The sequence below is a fragment of the Gouania willdenowi genome, chromosome 5 (assembly GCF_900634775.1).
Source record: "Gouania willdenowi chromosome 5, fGouWil2.1, whole genome shotgun sequence".
NCBI classification, from domain to species: domain Eukaryota; kingdom Metazoa; phylum Chordata; class Actinopteri; order Blenniiformes; family Gobiesocidae; genus Gouania; species Gouania willdenowi.
In genome coordinates this window covers 41,688,923-41,715,654 of record NC_041048.1, presented here as the reverse complement: position 1 = coordinate 41,715,654, position 26,732 = coordinate 41,688,923, and the positions used below count along the sequence as shown (strand labels likewise).

General features: G+C 41.1%; 1 protein-coding gene across 2 annotated transcripts in view; it reads right to left on the bottom strand.

Annotated features, from left to right (window-relative positions):
* fhit (fragile histidine triad diadenosine triphosphatase) overlaps nt 1–26,732 on the bottom strand; it is a 186,647-nt gene that overhangs the window by 131,850 nt on the left and 28,065 nt on the right. Inside the window, exons 1-2 of one of the 2 annotated variants that reach the window (XM_028448099.1) lie at nt 21,681–21,708; nt 2,055–2,166 (exon numbers count right to left, since the gene is read on the bottom strand). In XM_028448099.1, coding sequence (XP_028303900.1) covers nt 2,055–2,160 — 106 coding nt within the window. In that variant the 5' untranslated portion in view covers nt 2,161–2,166; nt 21,681–21,708. Of the gene's footprint in view, nt 1–2,054; nt 2,167–21,680; nt 21,709–26,732 lie in introns of those variants that run through there. The other variant, XM_028448097.1, reaches the window with a different exon arrangement.

Here is a 26,732-nt window from a genome sequence, read left to right as displayed (position 1 = left end):
ATTTATTCTGTTTATTTTCACCAACGCTGCTGCAGTGACACGTGTTACAACATATGTTATAATGACGTTCAGACATGAAAACTAATTAACGCAGATACAGGAATGAATGAATGAAACAGCTTCAAAGACCAAACTTAGATAAAAGTATCAACTTAAGTTGGACTGTAATTAGTAAATCATCAGGTCCCTGAACAAACGCTGTGTTGTTCTAGCTTTTATTTAAAGCACCTTTTACTAACTAAAGCAATAATATCACGTCAACACAAACAACTAATTCACCTAAAACCTTAAAGAAGCACCAACAATCGCCTGTTACGGAACATCCGTCAAATCTGCCATGTTTCAGCACCAAGGACAGCGCTAAATCAACGCTAAGTTAGCCACAAAGGACAACACACTTTCAGAACACAAAAACACACAAATACTAAATATTTACCAACTTCAAACCGTGGTTCTCAAACTCCTCCCCTTAGACTTCTGGGGCCTGTCCTCTGAAGCTGGATCAGTTTATCCTGGATCAGTTTATCCTGGATCAGTATATCCTGGATCAGTATATCCTGGATCAGTTTATCCTGGATCAGTATATCCTGGATCAGTTTATCCTGGATCAGTTTATCCTGGTATCTGTGCATTAGCTTCAGCTAACCAAACATTATCTGTACTCTGAAGAGGGATATAAACACGTTGACTAACCCATGTGATTTCAGCCTGGCTACGTGTGCGCTCCTGTGACGGGGGCGGAGTTAACAGCGTCAGACCAATCACAATCACAGAGAAACTGTGTAGAGTAACTTACGTCACTATTGAGGAATAATTATTTAAAAACATAAAAAATTAAAATCCATAATTCAGACCAAAAGCAACAGAAAAAACAGGAAGAAAAAAACACAGACAGGAAGTGATGTCACTGTTAATGATGATCAATATTAATCCATGGGATGATTAACAGACAGTTTCACTTTATGACATAACACACGTGATTCTATTCAATTTATCACACGCACGCATTCATATATATTCATATTTTATCACATTTTTTGGACTCAAAGACGTTTTACATGTGGAATGAATAAATTAGTGAGTTAATGAGTTAATGCTTCATCAGCTGACTGTAAATTAAATGATTAATTATTCCATTAATAATCTTCTTTATAAACTCAGCTGTCAGATCTGCACCAACCAGGTTGTTTTACAAGAGAACTGACTGGTCAGGAGGCGGGGCTTCCACACTGGCTCAGATCTGATGGTGATTAGCATGTTAGCTACTGTCATAGTACAGCAACACAATAAAACCAGGAAAAAGAGGAAATCCAGATCGTAGTCCAGGCCTGAGATGATGATGTCACTTTAATGAACCCAGTGACAACAAACATTGGATTTATTAGTGAAGCTCAATTTATCTCCAAACTGTGTGAAACTATGTCACTGAGCAGGAGTCAAACCAGTGGTTCTCAAACTAGGGTTCTTGGACTTTTGAGGTCTGTGAGCAAATCAATGAAGAATTAAAGTTTATCATAAAAAAACACAAACTGAGACTAATGCGACTCGGGTACGAATGGTGTCGTTCTATTATTGTTGCTGAGCTTTTTTCTTCCTTTAGAATCTCAGTGTAACATTTAACAGGATCAACTGTGATCAACTCATAGTTTATTAGTTCAGATCAACACCTTCACTTACATAAATAGATTTTAAGACAATCTTCATTCTGACTTTGTAGTTTATACTAACAGTAGTGAGTCTGAACATATGATGTGTTGACTCATGAGAAAACTGAACCAATAAAGGATGAAGAGTCGAGCTGCAGATGTTTTACCCTCATCTTCAGGACATAATCTAACTGTATTTAATATAATCTATCAAAGCATTAGAAACAGACAGCAGAGTATAGTGTAAGGCAGGAAGTGATCAGTGATCAACACTGACCGTTATCAGATCAATATCTTCTTATTTCCATATGAACAAACTCCTACAGCCGTAACCTGGTGCCCATGGTAACACATCCACGGTAATAGACCAGCCTTCCTACCTTCAGTCCACATGACATGAAAAGATACGTCCAGGCACCACTGGTTTCCTGTTGACCAGAGCGAAGGACAGTTCAGTTCTCAGGAACACGACCGACGCCTTCAGCAGGTTCTGACCAAAGCGCAGAGTCGACATGTTTATCTGTGAGGGACGTAAACAACAGCTGATCATTTACAACCATAAAACATGCTGAATCACATGTAAACAAACCACCAATTATTCACAACAAATATCACACGGTGGCAGGTTGACGTCAGACGATTAGCATGTTTATAAAAACATGAATGCTAACACCATAATACGGATGTAAAAGCTGCAAAACAAATAGAAGCGACACTCCAACTGTTATGGTTAGCACTTATGGCTAGCTATTATGTTTAGCTGTTATAGCTAGCCGTTATGGTTAGCCGTTATGGTTAGCGCATATGGCTAGCTATTATGTTTAGCCTTTATGGCTAGCTATAATGGTTAGCTGTTATGGCTAGCTATTATGGTTAGTGCCTATGGTTAGCGCTTATGTTTAGCTCTTATGTTTAACTCTTATGGCTAGCTGTTATGGCTAGATATTATGGTTAGCTGTTATAGCTAGCTATTATGGTTAGCTGTTATAGCTAGCTATTATGGTTAGCTAGTATGGTTAGCTATAATGTTTGCGCTAATGGCTAGCTATTATGGTTAGCTGTTATGGCTAGCTCTTATGGCTAGCTATTATGGTTAGCTATTATGGTTAGCGCTTATGGTTAGCTCTTATGGCTAACTGTTATGGCTAGCTGTTATGGCTAGCTATTGTGGTCAGCTCGTATGGTTAGCGATTAGCTTAGATTATCTCCACGCACACAACTCAGCAAAAAGATCCAAAGAATGTTTTCCGTTTTAAAACTTCAGCTGAGATAAATGTAGCTTTGTACGAGTCTAGGGTTTCACCTTATGATAGAACATTAACTGGTATCGTATAATAATAATAATCTTATATTTAACTTTTAGAATCACTTGAGCATTATAACATGGCTAATCATAGCTATTAAACTACATAATCGGAAGTCAACTTGTTTATAAAAATAATGTTAAAACACGTTGAATAAGGACTTAGAGAATTTAAATTGTATTTTGTAACTGAATTTATTTGCATTGAAAATTATATTTCAATTTGAAACGTTACCGATGAAATATTGTCGTGATGCTTCCGTTAATTTTGTAGCTTTTGCATTTAATTTTTGCCTTTGTGTTTTTGTATTTGCAAATCTTCTGACACCTACCAGCCACCGTACAATCACTATAAAACGAGCAAAATCAAGACTGTACATCAACATTCCAATGTTAAACCTACAGCACATACTCTAGGGCTGGGTACATCATAGTTTGGTAATATATTTTAATAAATGTTCATATTGTGAGAAGTATAAGGCCTTTAAAATATAACGTCATTGAACATCTATTTAGAACAGGACAATAAATAACAATAAAAAAGACACTAAAAAGTGAATAAATCGCAAATATTTAAAAAAAAAAAAAGGCTCTAAAATCTACCCAGATGATGAAAATTAAACAAAGGAAGATATTTCAGCGATACAACAAACACAAAGTAAAGTAAATACTTTATTGGTTTTAATGGACAGATATAAAAAGCTATTAGAGGCCGAGTCGCTTGGCAAACCTAAACCATGCACGTAAAAAGGTAAAGATCAGAAATCCTCAAGGCGACTCTGAGAACCTCAATAATCTGAATAATCTGAAAAACATCACCTCCGACGACTGTAACAGAGTAAATTTGTGAAGCTTTCAGAACCAACAAAGATAAATATCTGTGTTTTATTTATTCATTCCAAAACATTTACGCTTTCATTTATCAAATGCTTTTATCCAAAGCGATGAACAAAAGCAGCAAGTCATTCAGTAAATACGCTGTGGAGGGGACTTAAAGCTGCAGTATGTAGAATGGTGAGACTGGAATGGAATCAATCATTCATGTTCTCTTCACCTTGGATATGCTTCTCTAGGTTTACACCTGATTATCATCTGTTCTCCCTCTGACACCAGTAAAAAACTAATAAACAATAAATGATTATTAGACACAGAGCCAAGCTACAATGTCCTCATGTAAAGGATTTTCAATATTCACAAGTGGTGAAAAAACCCAAAGTTGGTCACATAAAGAAAATGTTTTATATCCCAATAAAGAATAAACTTTATACTATAAATTAAAACAGATCAGACTTTTTTCTTACATTCCCACATACAGTTATGGACCAATGAAAAAAGTAAAAACTAAAGTATATGTTCATATTTCCAGAGTGTGTGAGCCTAGAACCAATGCATATCTGTGGCTAATCATTGATGTGTACAGTCTATGTTCATAGCTCTATGCTGATCACATTACAGGGAGCTGAGGCTAGGGCTGGGCGCTATCAACAAAAATGTATATCATGGTATTTTTCTAAATTCTAACAGTTTCAGGGTATATGACAGGGTATGGGACAAGTGTGTGGGACTTTTGATCAAATGACCTGAAATGATCCTTCTGCTAAATGAAATTAAATTGTAATCATAAATCATACAAACTTTAAATAAAATGTGATGAGTTGTTAAACAGTGAAAGGTGAAATCAATGTAAAAAATTATAACCAACATTGTTTTTTGAGCTGCTCACACTAGAAAATGTATGAGTCATGAAACAAAACACAGACATTGATGTTTAAGTTCATCAAATGTACCATTTTAAAGTAATCTGGAAAAAACACAGGTTGGTTCATGTGTCTGTAACGTGTGTGTGTGTGTGTGTGTGTGTGTGTGTGTGTGTGTGTGTGTGTGTGTGTGTGTGTGTGTGTGTGTCTGTAACGTGTGTGTGTGTGTGTGTGTGTGTGTGTGTGTTTGTGTGTGAGAGAGAGGTGGTTTTAATTAAAAAGCTACATCACTGTGTGACTCATCCATGCATGTCAAACTCGTCACATAATGTGACTCTCGTGGAAAGAGAAAAAAAAAATCCTATTTAGATTCAATTTTCTGATGGGAGGAGCCTGGACAGCATATCTGTCACGTCTCCATGATGATGGTTACTGAGCAGAGATAGGTGCACACGCACGCACGCGCACGCACACACAAACACACACACACGCACACACACACACACACACACGGTAATGATGATCACATCAGTAGAAACAAACAGGATGAATCACTAGAAGAAGAACAACTCCTTCCATAGATTCCATGGCTACTTCCAGAACAGGAAACTCATTTCATCACCTTAGTTTGACTTGTTTCATAGATTCTGTGTGTTTTTAAGGTAAAAACAAACCCTGATCTTTCCACTTTCCAACAGACAAATTAAACCTCTGCAGATCTTTCCAGGCCTTCACCTCCTTATTTGTCCACCGTATTTCCAGGAACAGTGTCAGAGTAATATGCATCACAGATCATCTGCTCTGATTAGATTTTAAAGGTTCTAAAGTTCCAGCTCAGGATGTGAGTTTCACTACGTGGACATGTCGAATCAAGGCGTGACTCCGTGGATAGTTTCAACCATTCATCACTAGCTTTAATGCTATGTGATGTTTAGTGTAATACATTGATTATGTCAGATGATCAATGTCAGCTCATCCGATTGTCTGCTCGCGCTGAGCTTCATGCTCTCTGATGTTTGCTGAATTATTCAGGTTTGATGTTCTAATGAGTGATTCTGAACATTAGATCAGCTCGATGTATAAATCATCACAATCTCCTCCTTCACCGTGTCCTCATGCAACTACTTTAGCTCTGCAATAGTTCACCTGAACTCATCCACCACTCAGTAATGAACGCTTTAGATCGTCACAGAAAGATCTGGATGGAATTCCATTAAGGAAAACTATTAAGTGAAAAATACTGCTTTCAGGTGCTAGTTTGTCTTCTACACGAGTCTACAGTGATCTGTTAGACACAGTTACCGTTATATTATGGTGTGTTTATCCGTTACTTTACTAGCTGCAGAGTACTTCCTGTTTACAGTGGCGCTACATATTTTTGCTGGATGCCGTGCCAACCTCCGTAAAACAGAAGAAGAAGAAGCATTGTCTATGTCTCTGTTTACGCTAATCATGACGAGTCAATGTGAGCCTCTCAAAGTGGAAATACGCAAATTATATTAATAATCTGCCGTCAAATGATACAAACATTGGTGAAGCTAAGCTAACGCTGCGTTGGTGGACGTGGTGGAAGCCTCTGCACCAAAACAACAGCGGCTGGATTTTAACGGATTGTGACTGTTATCCAGAGACAGATCAGCAAACAGGATGTTGTTAAAAATAAGCAGCCTGTCGCTACTGTGGGGTCACCGCTAACAGCAGCTCGTTAGCGTGATAGCATGTCCTCTATGCATTGTATAGTGTAGCTCTGAAAAATGTAGTGATTTTTTTTCCATATTTATTTTTATAAGCATATACTACAGCAGAATGTGCACAGCTTACTTTATATTTGTTAAGGTGTAACTATTGTGCTAAGGTTGAAAAATGGCTCAGTTTTAATTTTGGAGCAGCTGTTTTGTGCTTTATATGCACATAATTTATGGTTGTTTTATAGCAGTTTTTATAAAGCAGAGTTGGTTAAAATGTATTCCTTATGTTAATTCAGATTGCTTTCATTTATTTTAGAAACTTTTTTTGTTTATGTTGTACATTATGATGCTGAAGATACTTTAATTTTTGATCTTTGATTCTGAATAATATGTATGTTGTTTTGGGCTTTATTTATTTCACAGTTCCTTGTAACATGTTCAGTTTCTGCTGGTCTCAGGTTAATAAACTGGTATTGAAAGAATACTTAGTGTTTGAGTCAGATTGGTTTTGTAAAGATTAATACTGAGCAGAGTTTAGTTCTGTTAATGTAAATGATTATAAACTGTAGGGTTGGATACAATAACTTTTCATTTATCAGAGGCTTTTATCCAAAACAATGTTAATACAGGATCAGTAGTGGTAGGAGGGATTCAAACCACTGACCTTCTGATTATTAAGCCAGCTTCATTAACCACTATTCCTCCACCACACAGTTGATCAACAGTGGATTATTATATTATTACAGCTCTGATATGAAGCTGTACAGACACTAATGACCCACAAAAAATAACATAACTATCTAATTCTAAGTTACTAAAAAGTTACTTTTTCCAGTATCTCACTACTTTCTGGTTTAAATAATCAAAATAATAACTGAAATGACTAGTAACGGTAACTAGTTATGTTATTTCAGTAACTAGCACAACGCTGGTTTTAACAGCACTAATCCCACCCGGGACACTTTCATATCTGGTCCTAAATCTGATACATATCTGATATTTGTAACGTGACTGCTGTCTGAACACGTTTATCTGACATTTACATTTTGCGATGCGATAAACATCACAATTCTGATAACAATTTACTTGAAGTTTTATACATAAGGCTGACATTACGCTGTCATTAGCATGAATAAGGTGTCATGAAGGCTGTTATTAAGAGTCGTTCGCTAAATTAAGACACCTTTGGAGCTATGTTGGCATTTTTTGGGTTAGGTGGAGGGATGTCGTGGGGTAATGTAGGGGTAGGGTTAGGGTTATGGTGTTCCTTGTGGGGTAAAAAAGCACGTACATATTTTTTCAGATTTTGACATGATGTCACTAACCAGTACAGACAGTGAGTAGGTGCACTACCAAACAATTCACTACGTGCACAACATGGCGTCCAATAAGTTCCGGTCACAGTGTGTGTGGGCGAGGAGTTCCGGTTCCAGGTTCTGCCAATCAACCTGGATTGTTGTTATTGTTAGCGAAGCTAGCGAGTGGTGGAATGGTGCATTACACTGTTGATATACCGAGATGTACGTGTTCCTCACGGTATAATTCCTGTATTAGCTTCCACTGCAGCGTGTCAGCAATGGCTAGCCAAAATCCTGAAAGAAAACTTCACTCCAAGTAGAGACACGAGTATGTATTTCTTACCCAGTGATAATGTGCTTACACCACAGGGAAGGAGACTGCTAAAAATGGGGGCTGTGCCACTTCTATTGATTGAGCAAAGACCCGGTGTGTGGGAACGTAGGCCACGGCAGGAGAGTCCTGTGGCTGAAGATCCAACTGAGGACTCATTGGAATCTGAGATGGAGGTGATGGCTCCTGAGCACAATTATTGTGTTTTGCCAGAAACTGGAGTAATGGCCAATGAGTTGCAAACTGAAAACCTGCGGAGACGACTTGAGGTGGTTCTGAGTCAAATAGAGCGGCTGTCTGGAGCACTTTGCTAACTCAGATGACCAAATTTGCCATCGTACCAGGTGAGTTTGGATTTTATATTCTTTATTTAGTTATAGTAACCGGTGCATGTAGTATTCTAAGTTAAGTCAGTTTTTCAAGTGATAGAATATGAAAAAAACATGCATCATCTTTAGATTTTTTTGGGAAGCGTGACGCGCTTACAGCTAAGTTGCTGGACAGCTCTATAAACATTCAGTGCTGCTGGCGTAGAAGAGCCGTCACATACTGTACTGTCAAAAATCCAAAACACTTTTATGCACCGTCATATGAGGCACAGTGCAGCGAGAGCTGTCAGGGACTCGGACGCTCACACTGTCCCGTCTTTGGACCAGAAGTGTTGAGAATCACACCGTCGAACGCGCAAGTACAATTTGGTTGCCCGAATTATTTGGGTTAAAACTGTGTCATATTGCATCATTTTTTGCTACAAACTACAAAAAATACAACTATTACAGAACACAAGGATGGCAAAAAAACTGAATACAACTTGAAAAATATGTTGCATGATTAAAATGTTATTTAAACTGAAATAAACGAACATTGTACACAATCTGAAATTTTTTTTTAAAAATGACATGCTTTCACGCCATTTTCCCCAGGGAAGGAGTTTTCCTTGAAAAAGTGTTTTGTTTTTTGGTTAAGGGTTAAGGTAACGAACAACACTTAATGACACCTTATTCATGCTGATGACAGGTGTCATGTCATATTAATGACAGCGTAATGTCAGCTTTTATGTGTAAAACTTCATGTAAAATGTTACCAGGAAATCTGAGCTCTAAAAGAGAAGACGATCCGTTTTGCTGCACAGGTGTGATCATCTCACATGAATACTGGATCTTTGGCAGTGGTAGAGTGACAGGGTCAGAGGCAGAGAGAGAGAGAGTGTTGAATCTGTGAAGCCTCCATTAGGTTGTTGATGAAGTAACACTCGGTTTATTTAGAGACAAAGTCTGTATATTACGTGGGAACGTCATATTCAATGGTCAACCATGTGTCTTTGCTTGTTTGTGTGTTGGTGTGTGTATATATGCGTGTGTATGTGTGTTATATCGACAGTAATGTGAGAACAATTCATAGAAAGTGGAAAAAGTCCACAGCTCGCAGAATCTATCAGCAGCTTCTAGTCCTCTACAGATCTAAAGCCTGAGTCTCCTGAGGATGAGGAGGATGAGGAAGGGTTAGTGGTGGACATGATCTGGATCCAAGCCCACGTTTCACATCAAAGTCCATCTCCTGACGCTCCATCCATGGAAAGTTCCTGTTGAAATGCATCGATTGAAGCGCAGGAACCAAGGGAACGTAACAGAGATCAATGTGGTTAAGCTGTGCCATGGATGAATACCAATGATATTCATTAAGACAGAAAAATGCTCCCAAAGGTCACTCAGATCTCATCTCATCTCACACAGTGAAGGACGAGCCTGTGGAGAGCATGTGTTTAACCAACAATAGGCTTTCTGATCTATTCCCTCAGTGTTACTGGGACTTTCAAAGACTCAACAACAACAACTGTCCTTCTGATGGAGAATCAAGCACGGAGCCATCTGGACACCATAGTCCCATTATTATAAGAGCCATGATTAGCAGAAAAGACCACCCCCTGCTCAGTAGAGAAAGGCACACCCTCCAGGAAATCGCAATGTTGCGATCTCAACTTTTAATGCAAATTCAGCCAATCCTCGCAAATTCTGTGCTGCCCTGAAATTATGTCCAATCACCACAAATCTCCGCAATTTTACCCAATCTGACTAAAGATTCTGGTTGATTTGACAACACAACATGGTTGAAGACCGACCGCTTTCAACTTCCAAAGCTGGTAGCCGCCGTCAGCCGCCGTCAGCCGCCGTCAGCCGCCAAGAGTCCCCCGACACGAGCGGAATCACCATTTAGTCTGGTTACAGACTGTGTCACAACAGCCAAACTGACTCCTTCGAGCAAAATAGCGTCAAACGTGTTTCGCAAACGCAACAGTTTACCATGAACGGTAACGGTGGCTAACTTACAGCTAACAGAACACAGCTATCTAGCCACAAGCACCAACAGAGTGTAGAGCTGCTAGCTACAGTAGCAAACAGATTGTAGTAACATTAAAGGTATCAGTTCAACGTTATGTTTGCCAATTCATGATTTGCGTTAGCTCAATCATAATGTGGTCGTTTCTGAGTGAAACACAATATTAAACAGACATTTGCCAGCTTAGGATCATGATTCACTACAGGAAAGTTAGTTTGTTAGTCAGTGCTATATTGTACACACAGACAGAACAGCAGTTTAGTCACTTTGATTTTGCCCTGTTTAATTTTGGGACTATAAAATTGTTAAACACACTCGGGAAAGTGTTCTGTGCAGCGCACAGTGTTTGTTTTCGCACTGCGTTTTTATCGTTTATACGCGAGAGATTTATGTTGGGGCTGTAAAACTGAGTGCTCTTCCTTAGAAACTGTAAAACAGGAATTTTGTTTTGTGTTAAACACTCAGGAATGTTTGTGTTTTGTTTTGCACTACAACTTAGTATTTTACCTTCAAACTAGAGTAATTGTTACTGTAAAAGAGTAAACACTGACAGGCCTTACATTTTGTATAACGCTGCTTTTATTTTGTGTTATGCAGAAGATAAATAAATAAAAGAAATTTATTAAAATTTTTTGGGCATTTTTTTGAAATGTTATTGTTTTTATTAATCGTACAACAGACGTTAGAATAGTTGACTATTCGATGAAATAATCGCCTGAACAATCGTTTACCCCCAGCCCTAGCTAATGCTAATATAAACGTTCAATAAATAAAGAAAAGATGTACAGTTAATGGCCAAAAAATGTTAAGACATACCATATTTTTTCCTCTTTTTAATGCATTTTTGCTACATTACTTCCATTTCTGACACTTCAATGTCTTTCCTGCAAATGTTTTCTACTTTTCCACCTAATGTCACATATGTTGACCCATTATTGTCACTTTTAATGTAAGCGACAACAAAGCCAGATGAGTTTTTGAAATAGAGGAAAAAACTTTGGACGGCAATTTTCACATTCAACATGTTTTTTTATTCTTCCAGCAAATTATTTTTGAAGAATTTATTGATTTATTCATAGGCTACATTATGTCTTCTGATCAAAAAAGTTAGTCTCCAGCAGCTTTAGGTAAAACGTTACATTATCCACTTTCGTAGATAATAAGAATGCTGGGAGAGAGATGACGGCAGAAGTAAAAGAGAAAAGTGTTTGCTGTTATATTTAATTAAGTCTGCATCATTAATTCATGTAAATATTAATATTCATATCATGATTGAAGGGTGTAGAAGCCTTTTTTTCCACAGGGCAACACACAGTCTGTCACACCTCATTGTGGGGTCTCCCCTGAGGAACGAGCTGGGTGTTTATTAACGATGACAAGACGCTTCATTCTCACATTAAACCTTCTAGAGAAACATGCTGCAGTAACATTTTGCTTATTAAAAACGGTAAAAAAAAAAAGATCTCACCAAAGTAAAACAAAAATAGTAAATAGTCACATTGTTGCTTTGTACTGCGTTAATTAGATAGAAAGACAAACCGTGGGGACTTAACCCCTAAACGCCACAAGCTGGAGTAAAGGAACAAAGGTAATGAACAAAGAAGGAACTTTAACAAATCTCACATCAAGAGGCGACCTGAGGTCCTCAGTGTAATTCTGTGGAGCTCCCAAAGTAATAGCAAAACATTATAGAAAAATACACAAAACGACACCAAAAATATACAAAACGAGTTGAAAAACACAAAATGACAAAAAACCACACAAAACAAAGAAAAATAGGCAAAATAAAAAAAATACACAAAATGATTCCAAAAAGCACAAAACAACACAATTAGAAAAAAATACAAAATGACAAGAACAAAAATCACAAAATGACCACATAACACACACAATGGGATAAAAAATAAACAAAATGATCTAAAAACACAAAAAAAAACCTTAAACCCACAAAACAACAAACAAAATGCCTAAAAAAACTACAAAATATATAAAAATACTCTTTTTTTTTTTTCCAAAAAAATACAAATGCACAATGAGCAAAAAACACACAAAATGACAACAAAAACGACAACAAAAACATACACAAGCAGCGAGAAATATTCAAATTGACAACAAAAACACAAAATAACTCAAACACATTAAATGACAAGAAAAATTATCACACAATGAAAAAAAAATATATAAAATGACCACAAAAACACACAAAATGCCGAAAAAAAACACAAAACAACAAACATACGCACAAATTGACAACAAAAATACTAAATGACTCCAAAAAAATAACAAAGACACAACGACAGAAAAATATATAAAAAGACAAAGTGGCAAGAAAAAAAAAAACACACATACAAAAAAATACAACACACTCAATGAGCAATAAGGTACACACAAACCAACCATTTGTGGTTTCCTGTGTTAATGCTCAGATTGGTCACGGATGGATGGATGAATGGATGGATGGATGGGATATACAGTAAACACACTCAAAATTAGAGAAATACAAAATTACAACAAAAATACACAAAATGACTCCAGAAACATGCACAATGACAAGAAGGTAAAGCACCAAATGATGCCAAAAAAAACTACATAGACAAACAAAGCATTCGTTGTTTCCTGTGTTAATGCTCACACTGGCCATGGATGGATGGATGGATGGATGGATGTAGAGGTGACAGTTTTATCATTGTGGATGCAGGAGGGATGGTAGACCATGTGGGGGCTTGTCCATCTCTCCTCCCTCTCTGACTGACAGGTGTTTCCTGTCTTTCATGGATTTAAAAAGTCTTTCTACATCTCTTCCTTTCAGCTGTGGATGAACTAAAACACGTCCACAGAAGTCAGAACGGAAAACATGCTTTAGCGTTCAGGCTACTGTATACAATTAAAAACACATGCTAAGCTGTCCGTCTTCACCCCTCCCCCACAGACCCAATCTTCCAGCACGTATTTGAATGTTGGAGGAATATTGGCTGCAGCACCTCAGACAATAGTCCCCAACGCATCCAGCTGGATAACCACGAACACCAACTGATGCCAGACAAACTAATCTCCTCCAGGTGGTGAGATGCTTTCCTCAATGCCCCCAGGAAGCAGCAGCAGCAGCAGCGTTGAAAAAGTAATACAACTAAAGCACAGTAGGAGTAGACTGAGAGATACACGGACATCACTAACACTACGTCTGTGGAACTGAGATCACACTGGAGAACATCTCTCACACGTGGGAAGAATAGAGGAAGCATTGTACAAGTTACATAATACACAAATATCATCTTTATTTTAGTTGAATTTCTCCCTTAATGTTTCATAAAAGTTCAATTATTTTTTATAGAGATCTGTTTTTAAAAATGTGGCCTAATACCTTCTAAATGTCCTTATTAGTAGATCTATGTCTAACTAGACATTATTTTGCACTACAGTTGTCCCTCACTATAACGCGGTTCACCTTTGTTTCGCGGATTATTTTTACAGTGCAATTTTGGATGTATTTTTTTTTACAGCGTATGAACACGCATTGTGTTCTGCGTCCTGATCGGCTAATGCTGCGTTCACACCGAATGTGTCTTCTGTGGCACAGGACGCAGCTGTTGCACAAAACGTTCGACATGCATCACAGGATCAAAAAATGTCCACAATTCGCTTCATATGCGCATTTGAAGAATGCCCCGCCCACCAGCGACACATCCAACTCGGTGAGTTTCACGGCCTGCTGAAGGGAGGAGCTGTGCTCCTTTTTCTCCTCTCATTAACATAAATCACCAGTGAAAAAAGCCGGTGTGATTAGCGGCTAATGCTATGCTAGCTCAGTGCTACAGAGAGAACTTTTACCTGCTACTACCACCTCCTCACTGATTCTCCTTCACGCCAATTTGAGAGTGTTTAAACAAGAGAGAAATGTGAGAAAATGTTAATTCATGTCTGAGAAAAGTGTATAAAGTGTGTGGTGAGGGGTTTTACAGTCTTAAAACTTATAATAATTATAAAAAATAAAGCTGACTACTTAGCGGAACTTTTAGAACTCAACTACGATAAACAAGGGACTACTGTACATACATTTCTCTTAACTTTTAAAAATAGCACTACTTTACAGTTTTAGAGCCTGTGTTCCTCCATCTTGAAATCATGTGATTGATGATGTCACACGGCCCCACTGCCTGTAAACATCCCATTGTTTTCTATTGGAGTGAAACATTCAGCCTGATTTTTACATCATTTAACAGCTTTTTCAGTTAAAATAACTTGTGCTGCTTTTGGTTGATCTAAAAAACAGATAAAGTTAAAGAGTAAATCCCAGACTATTGAAGAGGATAGAAGTCCTTTTGGGTTGTAATCCTTCAACAGTCTGTGATTTACTTGCTAACTTCAGCCACCAGAGCGTGTCAGCGCACTGTTTAAGGTAGAGTAGAGGTCCCTGAGTGACCATAGGGGGCGACAGTTCCGACTCTGTGGTTTGGTAGTAGACAATGGAGCAGAGAGGAAGAGCTCTCCTAAGGAACCTTTACTCTCCCTTAAACAGAAACACCTGAACTTCAAAAACACACACAAAAACCTTTTCATTAAAAGGTATTTCAAACGTTTTGAGATTGAAATGTGTCGCAAAATCTCTATGGAAACACTTTTTCTGTAAGTACATGTCACTCTATAACTTCAGCCACCAGAGCACCATTACCTGTATTTTATGCATTTCAAAGGAAAAACAACTTCCATAGGAACAAGTTTAAATGAACTACAGCTGGGCCGAACAACACGTACCATGTTCAGTCAAATAACTCGGTTCCACCGAGTAAACAAAAGTCTCTGAGAGGCTCTAGACATCCGTTCATAGAATATCCATGTCAGATTACGGCCCAATTCAATGAACGATAACAGAGGAGGAGTCATTTGAAAAATGGGGCCCCCTGACACCCCCGTGGTACATACGTAGTAATGGGCCACATTCATATATTGGTATGTGCCAATGATTCGGTTACACCAATTGTCGTAATATTTGACTTGCAAATAAATGAGCATTGATGCGTACACATCCATAGATTATAGCTACCAAATTTCAGCCTGATCTGTTCATGAATAACAAAGGAGTAGTGATTTGAACTAGTGTACACAACAACAACTAGAAGAAGAAGGACAAAGTGAGGGCGTTTGGAGCCCGGTAGCCCCGCCCTAATAAACCAGTGTGACCCACAGCAGATTAATATACTGTACAGCCTACATTTGCAGATAATCAGTTAGTACTAGAAGTAAAAATTGATCATTGAGGACAAAAGTCACTGATTCTGTGACGCAAAGCTGGTTCATGTTTAGTATGAGTATTGGTCACCAACATAGAGCTGTAGAACATAGAACACCAGGGAAGTGGCTACAGGACAGGAAGTGCTAAGTGGACACCTTTGATCCAATCATTGAAGGACAAGCCTCTGCACGAGAGAGAGAGAGAGAGAGAGAGAGAGAGAGAGAGAGAGAGAGAGAGAGAGAGAGAGAGAGAGAGACGAGAGAGAGGAGAGGAGAGAGAGAGAGGAGAGAGAGAGAGAGAGAGAGAGAGAGGAGAGAGAGAGAGAGTGAGAGAGAGAGATTTGATTTTCAAGTCACATTTATTTACAAATCGGTGCTAAAACAGTACAAGAACACTCAAATAACAGTACCAAAAATTAATTCCCCCTTAACCACTGAACACAGCACACATTTCAGTGACCACAGATCTTCAAACTCCTGCAGGTTGTCACATGACTTAAAGCAAAGAAAATCAGTCTTTAACCTTACTCTGATCATTCTCTTAAAGATAATGACCACATCATCATCTCCACATCCATTGACTTTGTTCTTCCGACTGAGATGCACGACCATTTTGCCCTGTCCCTGCAGGAAGTTCAGTAACCGGCACTCAACTTTCCTTTTTTTTACCTGTCTGATCACTAGAATAAACAAAAGTGTGTTAAAAGTGAGGCCAAACAACAAGAAAAACTGGGACATCAAAAAAAAAAGGCAGCAAGCTGAGAACACTCAACAAAACAATGAAAAACAGTTTCCCTGTGGGAGCAGAAAGGGCACAGATCAGACACCGTGGGGTCAAGAATTGACACAAAAGAGTTGACTGCAATTGCACCATGAAGAATACGCCACTGTAGGTCTCCTCCCCTCTTAGTCAGTGGAGGTTTGTACAGTGTACTCCACTCAGGTTTTCGTGAGTCACTCAGGGCCAAGTGTGACCTCCATGGAGTATCCGGTCGACCACTTTGTTTTACCTGATTTAAAACTTTAACAGAAAGGTAGTAAAACCCCCGTCCCCCAGTTTCCCCAAAAGAAATGGCCACAGAGGCCCTCAGTCTTAAAAACTCTCCATGATGTGTCATTCTTGGCATCAACGCACACTCCGGGAAGGTATCTGTGGGGTCTGGCACACATTGCCTCTTACCGTGACCTGCAAGGAGCCGCAGCTCAGACTCCTCAAGTTGGCCCTTGAGTCGACGGAGAAAATGGCTGACGATCCTGACCGACCTGACGCCGATCTGCGATGCCAATTCTTCGGCATCTTTGAGGAGAGGGCCAGCAAATACCACAACGTCCGCAAGGATTAGCACCTTCGAGCTGCAAAGCTTGTTCAGGATTGCGGACGATCCTGCCTCGCATCCAAGACGGGACCCAAACACAACTGGCTCTCTCAGTAGCCACGACAAAGAAGTACAGGGCTCGGAACGGCGAAGGTAAAACAGTTTCCAAACTTTAAAAACTCCCTGGTAAAAGGACGGAAGCTTATCCGTTGTCCGACCTTTAAAATCCATCAGGAACAGCGACTCACTCAGACCCAGACCTCCACACTGCTTCAATATGGCACAGGCCAAAGGTCGCCACACTAGGCCGGCAGGAGCGGTCAGGAACCGCTGGATAAAGCGGAGGCGAAAGGCAACTCCCCGGCTGGCTCGGTGTATCAGACCGAACCCAGTGTAATCGATCCCAGAAGAAATCCACCAGCATGGCCTGCAGTCTCGCTAACAAGTCACCTGGAGGTTCCACAGTCACCAGCCGATGCCACAACATGGAAGCGAGCAGACTGTTGATCACCAGGACTCGGCCCCTGTATGACATCCGTGGGAGGATCCACTTCCATTTCTTCAAACGACCTTCAACAGCTTCTAAAACACCAGTCCAATTCTGGGCAATGAAGGTCTCATCCCCGAGATAGACTCCGAGGTATTTCAGCCCACCTGACCTCCACGTCAGGCCTCCAGGTAGACACAGTGTCCTTGTCGAAGCGTTCCCAACTGCGACCGCTTCACTTTTAAGCCAGTTCACTTTGGCAGAGGAAATCTTCTTAAAAGCACACACAGACTTATTAAGTACATCAATGTCTCTTTGTGTTGTCACCAGGATAATGAGGTCATCAGCATAAACAGACATTTTAAAATTGGTCATGCTCCCTGGCAATGACACCCCGGAAAGCTGCGCCCTGAGTCTATGTAAAAAAGGCTCCAACGACAAAGAGTACAACATCCCCGACATTGAGCAGCCCTGTCGAATCCCTCGTCCAACTTTAAACGGGGCCCCCAAACCACCATTTATTTTCAGCACACTCTCAATGTCACCATACAACACCCGGATCATGGCTATAAAACCAGAGCGTGCGCCAGAGGTACAGATGCTCAACCCGGTCAAAAGCCTTTTCCTGGTCGAGAGAGATCAGACCGAGGTCGAAGCCCAATGCTCTTGAGAGGTCCAAAATGTCTCGAATTAGCGTCACATTATCTGAAATGAGCCTACCGGGCACACAGTAGGTCTGGTCTACTTGGATCACGGATTCCATCACCTTCCTCAGCCGAGTGGCCAGCACCTTGGACAGCAGTTTGTAGTCACTGCAGAGCAGGGACACAGGCCTCCAATTTTTGATGTCCTGCAGGTCCCCTTTTTTGGGGAGTAGAGTCAGGACCGCTCTCCTACAACTCAGGGCCAGCCGCCCTGTCCTGAGACTGTCTCTGAGGACCCTCAGCAGGTCTCTGCCCATCTCAGGCCAGAAAGCCTTATAAAAGTCCACAGGCAGCCCGTCGATACCCGGAGCTTTCCCACTCTGCATACTTTTCAGTGCTGCCTGTAGTTCACCAGCAGTTAATGGGGCATCTAGCTCTGCCCTCAGGTCAGCAGGAACCTGAGGGAGGCCCTCAAAGAAGGCCTGTGCCTCCTCCGCCCCTTCCTAGATCTCACTCCTGTATAAGGACCTGTAAAAGGAGGCAGCATGTTCCCTGATCTCCGCCGACTCCGTCAGTAGCTGCCCGGAGCTGGAGCGCAGAGAGTGCATCAGCCTCCTCTGGTCGTTTTTCCGCTCCAACCCAAAGAAGAAATGTGATGGGGCATCCATGAGAGCCACATATTGGAACCGAGAGCGGACCATGGCTCCCTGTGCAGAGACCCCCAGAAGGTCAGATAGAGTAGAGCATTTGCTTTTGAGAGCTTCAATATGCTCTCGATTTCCCGTGAAGTGTGCCTGACTTTGCATCTCCTCCACCTCTCTCTCCAGAGCCTTAAGTGACCCATTCATGCTTCTAGTGACATTGAGAGTATACTGAAGACACAACTGTCTAATCTGCACCTTCCCAACATCCCACCATTGTTGCAGATAATTGTAATCAGACTCTCTACTACTATGGGACTGCCAGAAAATTTTAAAAGCCCTTTTAAAAACTTGATCTTTGAGCAGGTTTGTGTTAAAATGCCAAAAAGCACTCTTACACCGAACATTTTTCTTAAAAACCGAAGCCTTAACCAAGGAATGATCAGAAAAACCAACCGGGCTAATCTGGCAACCCCTAAAAACATTAACGTGGTGCTGAAAACAATAAAAACGATCCAGCCTGGCCAAGGACAGATAGTTCGCCCTGCAGTGAGTCCAGCTATACTGCCTCACCCTTGGATGAATGTAGCTCCACACATCACAGAGGTCAAAGGCCTCAATCACTTTTAAAAAACAGCTCTTGGAGGCTGTGTGTGGCTCTGGGTGGTTCCTGTCTAATCCAGGGCTAGCGGTACAGTTAAAATCCCCCCCCCAGAAAAAGAAGGACATCATCACTGCAGGACGTCACTTAAAACACTAAAAAACTCCACCCTCTGGCTGCCCACTGTGGGAGCATACACATTAATAAACACCATTGGCACATCTTCAAAAACAGCACTAACTTTTAAAAGACGCCCCGGGATCACTTCCTCAGTGGAGACAGGTAAAAAAAACCCCTGGAGAAGAGCACATCCACCCCACTACTAGTGCTGCTTCCATGACTAAGGTGAACCTGCCCTCCCCATTCCTTCTTCCAGTCTGCTTCTAATTCTGGTGTGCTGTGTGTCTCCTGGATGAATAAGACGTCCAGCTTTTTAGCCTGACTGAGGCTGAACAGTGAGGCCCTTTTCACCGCCTCTCTGGCCCCGTTTAAGTTCAGAGAACCAAGTTCGAAATCACACATTGTATCAGCTGGGAATAAACTAACGAAGGATAAAAACACAAAAGAAAAAAAACCACACACCCTAAAACTGATCATCTTGGGAGGCCCGTTTTCTAATCTTGGTCAGAAACTTTTTTAACCGAAAAATTTCCTGCTCCGAAAACACATCCTGCCCCAGACTTCCTGGGTTCCTCATAAAGTGTCCCACAGAGTCATGGAACAACTGGAGGTCCGAGAAATAAGCCTCCAGCCGAACCAGCCTCATTCCCTTCGTATCCTTGAGGAAGGATTTTATCCTCTGAAAGGAGTACTGGCTTTGCTGGTCACCCCCTAACCCAGTGCATAGGGAGGGGGCCCCTGCATCTATGACCTGTGAATCAGCGTGTGCATCCTGAGAGGGTTTGAGCAAGTCCTGTGAGTCACTGTGCTCCTCCAAAACTGTGTGCGTGGCCTGCGAGTCTGTAAGTACCGAATCTCCAAGTGCATGCTGTGAAACCATGTGTGTATCTAGTGCATCTGCGTGTGTATCCTCCATAAGTGTGGGCGTATCCAGTGAATCTGTGTGTGCGCAGCTTAAAGCCGTGTGTGCGCCTCGTGAACCTGTGTGTGTGTCCTGGAGCACTGTGTGTGCACCCTGTGAATCTGTGTGTGCGTCCTGTGAGCATGAGTGCATGTCCAGTGAACTGGTGTGCATATCAGGTGAAGTGACATCAGTGTGTGCCTGCCCTGATTTTCCTTTTTCCTGTGAAGAGATGCCATGTGTGTCGACCTTAGAAACTTTAGTGAACTTTCCAACAATCTTCTCTGTAATTTTACGTTTTGTTGAAGATTTCAGAAAATCCTCATCCATCACCACATCTCCCTCCTCCTCCAGTAAACCCCCATTCAGACCAGTGAGCCCTAGCTCTGGCTGAGTGTGAACGTTAACCCCAGCCAGCTCACTGCCATCCTCCTTCTGACTGTCACTAGCAGGGGACCCCTCCCCATGTGAGACGACGGCTCCCACCTCACTACAGTGTGTGCCCCCCGGTGCTCCGTGCTCTCTCTCTGTGCTCTGTGAGACAGAATGAATCAGTGCTCCCTCAGTGACCGTCGTTTTGAACGCTTCACCCCGCATTTCCGAATCTCTGATATCGGGGTCACGTTGACCAACACGCAGCCCCCCCGCGCTGACAGGAGGCGGAGCCGCTGCATCGGCAGATCGACGCGCGCCACCTCCGTCCGGACACGAGCGGACGAGATGTCCCTCTGCCCCGCATCCAAAACACTTTAAATTGTCAGAGCTGACATGAACGGTATAATCAAACTCATCAATGCGGAATCTCATGATTACGTTTATCTCCTGTTTCCCGCTGAGGACCATAAACACCTGCCTCCTAAAGGACACTACATGTCTCAGTTTAGGAGACTTGCAGCCCAATGGGATCAGTTTAATCGGAGATACAAGCTGACGGTGCCGGGACAGCTCCTTCTCAAGGAGACTGTTCTTCAAAAACGGCGGAACATTCGAGATCATTATCTTTCTCGCAGGGTTCCCCAACGGTAACACCGGAGTCAGAGCACCGCGGATCACCACCCCACTCTCCACCAGCTGATTGGCCTTCTCCGTGCTCGCCACAAAGATCACCACTGCACTGTTCATACGAGAGGCTGATTTAACGCTCCCGAAACCCACCACTTCACCCACCGCCAAACTACATTCCTCCACAGAGACACCCGGCCCCGTACACAGCTTCACGCCGTGCCGCCGGGTCAGTCTCTCCAGCCCGGGGCTGCTCCGCCCCACGGAGCTCACCTGAGCTGTCATGCTCACCTGAGCAGCGACAGCGTTAGCCGCCGCCAAACAATTCACCAAACTGTGCAATCTAACCAAAAACCACCCAACAGAAACCGAGACAACGCAAAACTATCACAGAGTGACGAAATAAGCCAGAAAAAGAAGAAAAAAGGTTCAAACTCACTCACAAAACTCCAAAACACCGGGTTTCAGAGCCTCCACTCACACTCCCGCTGCCACTCACTCAGAGAGAGAGAGAGAGAGAGAGATGCTTTCCGCAGCTGAAGACGAATAGAAAAACACAATAGAGTAACTAACAATAGCAGAGAATGGACCAACACATTGTATGTCTGTAAAAAGCTCATCACAGATGCTTTTACAATGTTTTTAAAAAGCTGGCGTATATTTTTCCTTGAGTTACATGTGCACCTGTTTTTAAATGCTAATTGTTATGCACACCCTTGAAAATGTTTGTATGTTTACGGTTCAGATGCAGTGGTTTGGAGAAGAAAAAAAATGAGTTAAAAATACTGAAATGTTGTATATTGGAAGCTTATTGAGTATTCTAGACATAATAAAATAGAAGCTAATTGGGAACTCAAACATATATCTGGTTATAATGATTATTTATTTCTATAAATTGAGTATAATACCATTCTAACTAGTAAGTTCTGAGAAATTTAAAAAAATAAATTAAGTATAAACATTCTTTTTAAATTGAAGTCACTTAAAATTTACAAACAGAAATCCCTAAAATGTTGAGTATTTATAATTTGAAGTTTTTAAGTAGATGAAAACTCAAAGACAATAAATTACTTACTCAAAAACTTTGAGGTAATTTGGTTCGCACAAAAGTTTTGAGAATTCTGAACTTATCTAAGTTTACAGTGCAATGACATTTTCACCACTGATTGTTTATTTATTTGTTTGATTACGTCAAAAGTACTGAAAAAACATTGACTAAATTTGAACCTAAAATAGATCTTACACCACGGCAGATTCCATTAGATTTTGGAGGTGATCCGGATCAATAAACTGATTCTGGATAAGTTAAAAAAAAAAAAAAAATCTTTCATAATTGACCAGATTTAAAATAAAATCATACCTCAGTTTGTAATTGACTGATCTTTATGAAATCTAACTCAGTTATGTTGGGTTAGGGTTAGTTCACAGTGCATTAGTGAATTGATATCATGTGACCACTGCTGCTACGTTCTCTAGCTAGTGGGCGGGATAACACTACAGTCAGGATAACAGCGCTAGAGACGATAAAGAAACTTTGATTTGAGGAAAAACAACATCTTTTAAAAGATGGAGACCAACATCTGAGCTACCAGACCTTCAGCAAAGATAAGGTCAGAACATTGTTGGTTCTTTCTACAGTGAATGGAACAAAAGGAAGGATTGACTTTGTGGATGCTCCTCACTGAGGCTGTTCTGAGTTGTTGTCGTTGTCATTTTCTCCATGTTTCTGTGTTTCCAACACAAACAACAGATGTGCTGTCGTGTCATGAAATATATGTTGTTGGGAGAGTATGGAGGTTATATTAAATAATTGTTTATGTTTCTTTAATAGTGTTTATGATGTTGATTTTGTTAGATGATAAATACTTGTTCATGTGGATCTTGTTGGGTTTTTTCTTTCTTATTATGAATTTTGATAAGCGCATTGAGACGACTGTCGTAAATTGCTTTATACAAATAAAATTGATTTGAATTGAATTAACACTTGCCAGCAGAAACATATGAAATTGTCATTGGTGGTCTCGATTTGCAACGTGCCTACCCAACCCTAGTGGTCGCGGCACGTCACTGATTATTTCCTTTTACCAATAGGTGGCACTAGGACTATGAATGACGGTTGGGGTAAACCATAACTCATTTTTTTGGCATACAAATGAAAGCTGTTATAATTAATTAGCATCTACTTAGCTCTACAAACTCTTAATAACTTCCATAAACGTAGCACATCATCCACGTGAACAGGCTGCTAAGAGGAATATTTACATCTATAAACATTCAACTTTATTGTCAAGATTGTTTTATAACACAAACAAATAAACATGTATGTTTAAAATAAAAATATGAACGTGTGAAGTACATTTTAAAAGTGCAGTGTTGGATGCAAGAATCTCTGTCTATGATGATGTCATCAGTGCCAGCTGGGAGCAAATACAATTTTCAAGGGGGCTACAAAAAAAATTTCAAGGGGGCACCATTGAGTTATTTTGCCATTCACATGTCCAATTCCCCCAAAATATCACATTTTTCACCAGTCCTAACATGCGTAAAAGAGGTGCATTATAATAGGGTCCTACGCACCGTGCTCTGACCCTAATGAATAAAAACCTTTGCCATCTGTCCTCAAGCTGTTCAAAGAACCAGGAAGAAGTTAAAGAAGTTAACTTTATACATTCCACACTACAACATAAGTCATAACATGAATATGATTCATGTTGGTATTGGATCTAAAGTCTCATTTCCAAAAGCATGAATAGTTTTTAAACATTTACAGACATAAGTGTCTCTCAGTAACTGTGTTTTTTAATATTACAGAATTCACCTGCAGACGTACCACAGTGAACTCCTTCAAAGTATTATTCTTTTCTCGTTGGTACATGCACGTTGCATGGATTTAATTTCACACCAGTAATTTCCTGATGAGCTCCAACAGTAAACAGAAAAAGGTGTGACACTGGATATCAGGCTGAGGATGGATGTGATATGATTATACGTGCGTGTGCTCAACAGCGTCGTGCTCAACGCTTTGATTAAAATAAGGAGAAGCTCCAATGACATTGTAATTGAAGAGCAAATTGAATAATTGTATTTGTTCAGTCGTAATGCCCTGTGGGTGCTTTCGTTTAATTTTTCACCTCCTCCTCCTCCTGAGGACAGCCTGAAGATATGACACACAGTGGAAGTGCACGTAAACACTGGTAATTTCATTACTTTAGTCACCCCCCCCCCCCCCCCCCCCCCCCCCCCCCCCCCCCCCCCCCCCCCCCCCCCCCCCAAGCCCCAAAGCAAACAAAATAAAAACACGTATGATTGCTTTCTGTTGGAGGCGGAAAACTGAAGCAATCAAAGAAAGTATCCAGATTACTCTGATGTGTGTGTGTGATATGTTACGCACACACGCACACACCCACACACCCACACACACACCCACACCCACACACACACACACACCCACACACCCACACCCACACACCCACACCCTTAAAGCTGCACAACCACTGCAGCAACACATTAATACATGAGCTTTTTTGCTTATTTTTTATCTTTTTTCTGCAACTACACCAAACTCTGCCATATTTTAACCTATTTTTATCACTTTTTCTTGACATGTTTTTGCTCCATTTAATGTATTTTTGCCACATTACTCCCATTTCTGACACTTCTCTATCACATGTAATCCAATGTCACATATGTTGACCTATTATCGTCACTTTTATCCACTTTTCATCATATTTCATGCTTATTTTTACTTACTTTTTTAAATATTTGTGTTGCTTAATAAAGCACAACAATCATAGCTTTCTCATTCATATAGCTGTTTTTTTTGTAATGCAGGTTCAAGTGACAATTTTCAGCACTTTTCTTTTTCCTTTCCACTCCGTTACCATCAACCGTATCCACGGAAACCCCAGAACAACTTTTTGATGTGAATGTTTAAAAAGCCAATGAAGGGCATTATGTATTGAACAGGAACCATTGAATAGTAGCTCAGTGTGTGATGACTGATCAGCAATTTGATCCCATTTTTTCTTTTTACACTGTTTCTGCAACTACACAAAACTCACCATATTTTAACATACCGTATTTTCATCACGTTTTCTTAACATATTTCTGCTCCTTTTAATAGATCTTTGCTACATTACTCCATCACATTTCAATGTCTTCTCTGCACATTTTTTCAGCACTTATAAACCCTTTCCACCACTTCACCACCTAACGTCACATATGTTGACCCATTATTCACAACAGGACTGAATCATAACAATCTAATCGCTAGAGCAGACATGGGTTCATCTGTAAACGGTTGCATTTACTGGTTCAATAAACGGGAAGAGATTCAAATTCTGATGTAGCTGGTTATGATTTACAGTCCGCATAAACAGGACAGAATCATAACATAACTTAACCGCTAGAACGGATATGGGCTCGTCTGTGAATGGTCACATTTACAGACATTGGAGTCAATGTTTGCTTACCAATAAACGGGAAGAGATTCGTCACCTTCATAATAAGTGTTGACAAGGCCACTGGGGGTGAGGCTTAAGGCCAAGGCAGGCTGACTTGATAATAATGTATCATGTTCTATTTCATAATATTTCATGAGATGTCTCTCTATGGGATGCATTCCTCAGAAGCATTTATTTCAATCTGCCAATCCCGATTGGCCGGTGAAGCACGTCCGTCCGCTAGGGGGAGACCCACCTCCTATAAAAGGAGGACGCGGACAGGCGCACACCATTCAAACACCTCTTCTCCTCTCAGCTATCTCGCGTTTTTCTTTGCCAGCTTAACTGTCCACAGGCGGATTCTCTTTATTCCAGTCGTCGGATGCTGGCAGAACTAGCGCCTGATTTGGACCACAACTGTGGGTAAAATACAGCTCCTACCTTGCTTTGCTTGGTAGGTGCTGTCCTTCGCGGCTAAAAGGAAGTGAACCTCCAATCCTCAGCTCCGGCTGACAGCTCCTTCCAACGCTGTTGCTCCGGCATACGTTGGTCCCCAGCGGCTCTTTCACTCCGGTGTTAGCCCTGCTGCACGCTCCTTGCAGCAAGGCAGGTGCGTCGACCTCAGCACACCTCGCTGTCGTCTTGGTCCCACTGCCCTTGGTGCCTACGGGCCTGTGCGCACGTCTCTCTTTCTGGGCTCTCACGAAAGTGTGTAGCCCGACTCCAGCTCCTGGTGCTGCGGTACCTGAGCTTCGCAAAAGCTGCCATCTCGAAAGGGAACAACGCCGTCCTCGAAGTCTCAGACGGTCCAGCACACGTTGCCCTGCGTCCCTGCTAGCACTTGCGCTAGCTGCCTCATGGTAGTGCTAGCTAAGCCACCTGCTCTCCTGACTGCACCACGTGATGATGGAGACTACAGCTCCCATCACCAAGGAAGCGGGACGCTCTGGGTCTCGCCTCTGTCCATGTGGGGGTAAAATCTCCGCCAAAGACAGGCATGAAGTCTGCCCCAGCTGCCTGGGTCTGGAACATGCCCGTATGGCGGTCGA